Source organism: Syngnathus acus, chromosome 3, assembly GCF_901709675.1.
Source record: "Syngnathus acus chromosome 3, fSynAcu1.2, whole genome shotgun sequence".
NCBI lineage: Eukaryota > Metazoa > Chordata > Actinopteri > Syngnathiformes > Syngnathidae > Syngnathus > Syngnathus acus.
The window spans coordinates 19,590,567-19,595,338 of NC_051089.1; the positions used below are offsets into that span (position 1 = coordinate 19,590,567).

The 4,772-nt window shown below is 44.9% G+C and overlaps 1 protein-coding gene across 1 annotated transcript; it reads right to left on the bottom strand.

Annotated features, from left to right (window-relative positions):
* Positions 1–2,503: 2,503 nt before the first annotated feature.
* Positions 2,504–3,828, bottom strand: LOC119120868. Its single transcript, XM_037248094.1, has 3 exons — positions 3,504–3,828; positions 2,742–3,385; positions 2,504–2,511 (listed from the first exon to the last, which is right to left on the bottom strand). Exons 1-3 carry the CDS (start codon positions 3,656–3,658, stop codon positions 2,504–2,506), a joined length of 807 nt encoding a protein of 268 aa, XP_037103989.1. The 5' UTR covers positions 3,659–3,828.
* Between the last annotated feature and the right edge of the window lie 944 nt (positions 3,829–4,772).

Here is a 4,772-nt window from a genome sequence, read left to right on the forward strand (position 1 = left end):
CCAGTCTCAGGGCGGACACTCTACCACTAGGCCACTGAGCTGGTTTTTCGTAGCCTCCGTAAGTATGTATTTCCAAAGCCGTTTTGTTCATCTAAAGAGACGACTTTACAGACAGATGACAAAAAACAAAAGATATTATATACGTCAGCTTAACTACGGAAATTAGTTAATATAGCCACAGTGTTTGAACACTTAAACAGGGACATAAAGACAGAGAGCAGTCCTAACTGCATAGCCTGTCAACATAGGCAGCCGTGTGATTACGCAATCCTCAGAGGAGGCGAGACAGGAAGTTGGCTCCTCCGGCCGAATCGTCTTCGGTTTTAAAATAACTATAAAAAATCAGCGATTTTGGTTCAAAATGATACAAAACTATTGAAATTAAAAGGAAAATGACTCTATAAGAAAAACAATTGAATTTGCTTTTCCCTTTTCATGATGGCAGGGGAGGCGTAGCCTCCTCTGACCGCACGTCCCTGCTCATGATACAGATGGGGAAGCTCCTGTTCCTGCCACTCGGAGATCTGCTCCCGGTGTGCCCTCAAGACTGCAATTCCCTCTCATTTATGTATGTATTATTCAACCCTTCACAATATTATTTGTTTTTCAGTATCAGCGTTGACAACAGTGTTGAAGAATTTTTGTAACAACATTTGCACACTTTAGCAGCACAGGCATCAGCCTGTATTGTAGACATACACGTAACACAAGAGATTTCTATTCACTGGTAGCAAGTGTTCAAATATCAACAGCCAAAGGTTATTTTGTCTCAGTTTGAATAGATTTAGTTTATTAGGGGGCATATCAAGTATGGCCCCTGTTTGGCATTTTCATTTTTCTTCTTCAAAGTAGAAAGTAGTAGTAGGGTGCGTGCGCCATTTGTTTTCACAGTCAAAGATAGAAAAAGAGTGATTTTGACTAAATTCACATACATTGTTGTTTTAGTACCGTAATTTTCGGACTATAAGTCGCACCGGAGTATAAGTCGCACCAGCCATAAAATGCCCAAAAAAGTGAAAAAAAAAAAACCATATATATGTATATAAATCGCTCCTGAGTATAAGTCGCCCCCCCACCCAAACTATGAAAAAAAACCGCGACTTATAGTCCGAAAATTACGGTAATTTATTTGGGCTTTGCACCCTAGATATATATATATATATATATATATATTGTTGGATTTTGTCCACAATTTAGGGAGCGCTATCTGCGCCTCACGGCAAAAGCCATTGCCAATCACCTGTTATCCAATTTACTCACTGCGTGCTCGTTTAATTTCTTCAGATTTAGGAAAATGCAAAGACACTGAAGCAGAAATTAGACTTACACAGGTTGGTTGAGTTCAATCACAATTCTTGTTAAGAAAGCTCTGTTTTCAGGAAAGTACAATACAGCGCTGGGCCTTTCAAGAGCAGAAAGTCTCCATTCAGAAAAGGCAACGTTCAAGGTTCTTTGGTCAGCTTATATTCAGTTGCACAGGCCGGTGTGGGGCGAGTTTGATGGGTGATGAGTCGTTGGGGTGGGGCGAGTTCGCAGTAGAGTTTGATTCCATGGGAGTGGGTGCTGGTTATGGACGATTCGGTGTGTGTGCGGGGGCTGCCGTCTTCCATCCTGTCTTTCGGCCTTGGTGATCATCTTTGGCCGAGTCCTTGGCTGTCTCCCTCTGGCACCAGCTGGTTTTATCTCCAAGTTACCTTCCTGTAAACATTCTGCTCAATTCTTACACTGTCGCACCTCATCCATTCGTCATTCTTTCAATTTTGTCATTTTGTACGGAATTATGTGAGCTTTTGGCTGTGACATCATCAATTTATTAATGTTCCCTGACGATGCAAAGTTTGTTCTTTTGATACTCCATGTCTTTGCTTACATTATTACATTCTTAGTTTAATCATGCTTCCAACCGTATCTCTTCTTTGTTAAGCAAAATATTTCCCTCTGTGCAGAGCGTTCAGTAGTAATCGAAAAGCTGGCGTCTCACATTTAGGCGACATATGACGTTTAGTCAAAACACAAGATATAATCAAGTACTGAACGGTCAAGACGACTCTGGCCGTGTCCATGATTTAGAGAATAAACATCAGGCATGCATTACACAGTTCCTTAAGGGTCATTAAGCTATTTAGGCAATATATCAAAAAACATTTGTTATTTCACAGTGCTCAGAAATATATATCAGATCATAAAGTTATAAAAACCTTTGTCATTACCACCTATTAAAAATGTCTAGTTATGTCTTCTTTATTGATTTGGTGTGTAGGTATAATTATATGCTTAAAATGTTTCTTTTTTTTTATTTAATATGTGAATATACTTTTCTGCTTATGTACTTTATTCAATGAAGTTCGAGCATATCTGTTTTTGTAGCTAGGCAGGACTTTTTGTATTTCGACCCCATTCCTTCAATATACATATATATATTTCGTGGTATATATATATATAGTATATATAGCTATGTCTTTCATGTCTTTGTAGTCTGTGATCAGTGTTAAGATAGAGTAGGTCACGTGACTAGAATCAGGAAGTAAGCGTAGGTTTCAGCACAGTGTTTAAAGAGAACACTGCTTTTTCTATTCTCTTCTGCAGTTCGGCAAAACTCCTACCTACATTTTGTGTTATACAAGGCATCGTTGGTATTGTTGCGTTTTGTTCAAGATGTCCGTCGTTGAGCAAGAAAACAAAGATGTGGAGTAATAGTTGGTTATTTGCAAGATCTTGGGTTGCTTCACGGCAGTCAGTACAAGTGCACTTCATGCCATCGTTGCTAGGGAAGACCTGAATAATCAGTCCCAGAGGCCACTCGTTTCTCACGAGCTGATTGTCTTTGAGAAGGACAATGCTCCCAGGCTGGATGTCTGGGGTGGGAGCCTGCCACTTCTGTCGCGGCTGAAGTGATGCGAGGTATTGCTTCTTCCATCTATCCCAGAACGTTTGGGCCAGATGTTGGACTTGGCGCCAATGGGACTTGTGGAGGTCTTTGATCCAGTCACCGACTGGGGCTGAAGGTACACACACCTTCTGGGTGAGGAGGGTTTCTGGAGTAAGAATGAAAGGATCGTCCGGGTCAGTAGACACTGGAATCAGAGGTCTGGCGTTGAAGATCGCAGCAACCTCCGCCATCAGTGTGGAGAGTGCTTCGTGGCTGAGTCTCGAAGTTCCAAGCTGGAGGAACATTGAGTCCAGGATCTTTCGTGGTACTCCAATCATCCTCTCCCACGAACCGCCCATGTGAGAGGCGTGTGGAACGTTGAACTTCCATGCACATCCTTGGTCCAGGAGGAACTTCTCGACCGAAGCGTTGTCGACGTTCGAGGGGATCTTCAACTCCTTACAAGCGCCGACAAAGTTGGTTTCTCGATCGGAACGGATGAGCTTCACAGGGCCCCTGACGGCAAGGAAACACCGGAGGGCGTTGATGAAGCTGGAGGTGTCTAAGGACTCAATGACTTCAATGTGGACGGCTCGTACACTCATGCACGTAAATAACACTGCCCACCGCTTACTGTGAGCGAGGCCACCTCTCGTACGGCGTGATGATACGGTCCATGGTCCGAACACATCGATGCCCACGTTCGTGAATGGAGGTTCGGTAGAGAGGCGGTCTGCCGGAAGGTCGGCCATCTTCTGTGTTTGGGGGGTGCCACGCAGTTTGCGACATGTGACACACCCGTGGATCAGGCTGCTCACACGCCTTTTGCCGCCAATTATCCAGAAACCGGCGGCCCACACAGCGCCCTCAGTGAACAGTCGTCCCTGATGTTTGGTCTTCTCATGGTGGTGTCGAACCAAGAGCGTTGCTATGTGATGTTTGCCAGGTATGATGAGAGGGGTTTTCTCCTCGTTGGAGCTGCGCTTCTCTGACACGACCTCTGACCCTCAGCAGACCATCAGCGTCGATGAAGGAATCTAAGGTTTTGAGAGGACTGTCTTTAGAAAGTTTCTCCTTCTTTCGCAGACAGGCGTACTCGTGAGGGCAGATCTCCTCTTGAACTGCCCGGATGATGGTTCTTTTAGACTGAGAGAGTTTGTCGATTGAGATTGTTGCGTGGCAGTGATACCAACCTTTGCAGCCACTGGCTTCGGTTGTAGAATTCTTCTGGAAACAACGAGCAACATGGGTTAGGCGAGCTATGGCGTGGGTCAACGATGTCCAACTTGAAAACTTGGAGAAGCGCTGAGACCCGAGTTGTTTGCTCGACATGGTTGTGGTCATAGTCGACACTAGGGGACGGATGTCTGGATCTGATGAAGGATTCACCAGCTCGAAGGAGTCTTCTTCAGGCTGGACCTTAAGGGGCTGCTGGAGTCTGAGAGACCTGCAGCAGTAACGGACCTCGTGGCGATATCTGCAGGATTCAGTTCTGTAGACACGTGCTGCCACTGCTCTTCGTCCTCCTTCAGAGGAGGGGCCACTTCTGCGTGTTTGTTCCAAAAGACCTTATCCATGAAGGTGAGGAAATGCTGTTTCATCGCTGGTTTCCTTTCAATGATGTTCAGGAACGAGAGGTCGTCAATGGAGGGAGCCACCTTATTATCATCCTTTGTTTGTTGAAACACTGTAGAACCCAGCTGGTCGGTTTCTCCGTTGCAGGTAAGTTTCTCTGTCGACTGTAGCTTAGGATGATCGGTGCCTTGGAATTGACTGTACCTCTCTTTCACCTGAAAGACGTTCGGGCAGGGTTCGAAGATGGAGGGGCGTTTCTGCTCTGTAGTCCTGGTATACAGGGCGTTTATGGTGTCAGGGTTGTGAACCCCTCCCAAACACACATTTC

Bases quoted from the DNA above. Each gene is read 5' to 3' on its own strand.
- LOC119120868 (XM_037248094.1), bottom strand. From the start codon at position 3,658: ATGTCGCAAACTGCGTGGCACCCCCCAAACACAGAAGATGGCCGACCT. The intron at 3,386-3,503 runs GTAAGCGGTGGG...CCTTGCCGTCAG, and splicing joins GAGAGGTGGCCTCGCTCACA to GGGCCCTGTGAAGCTCATCC.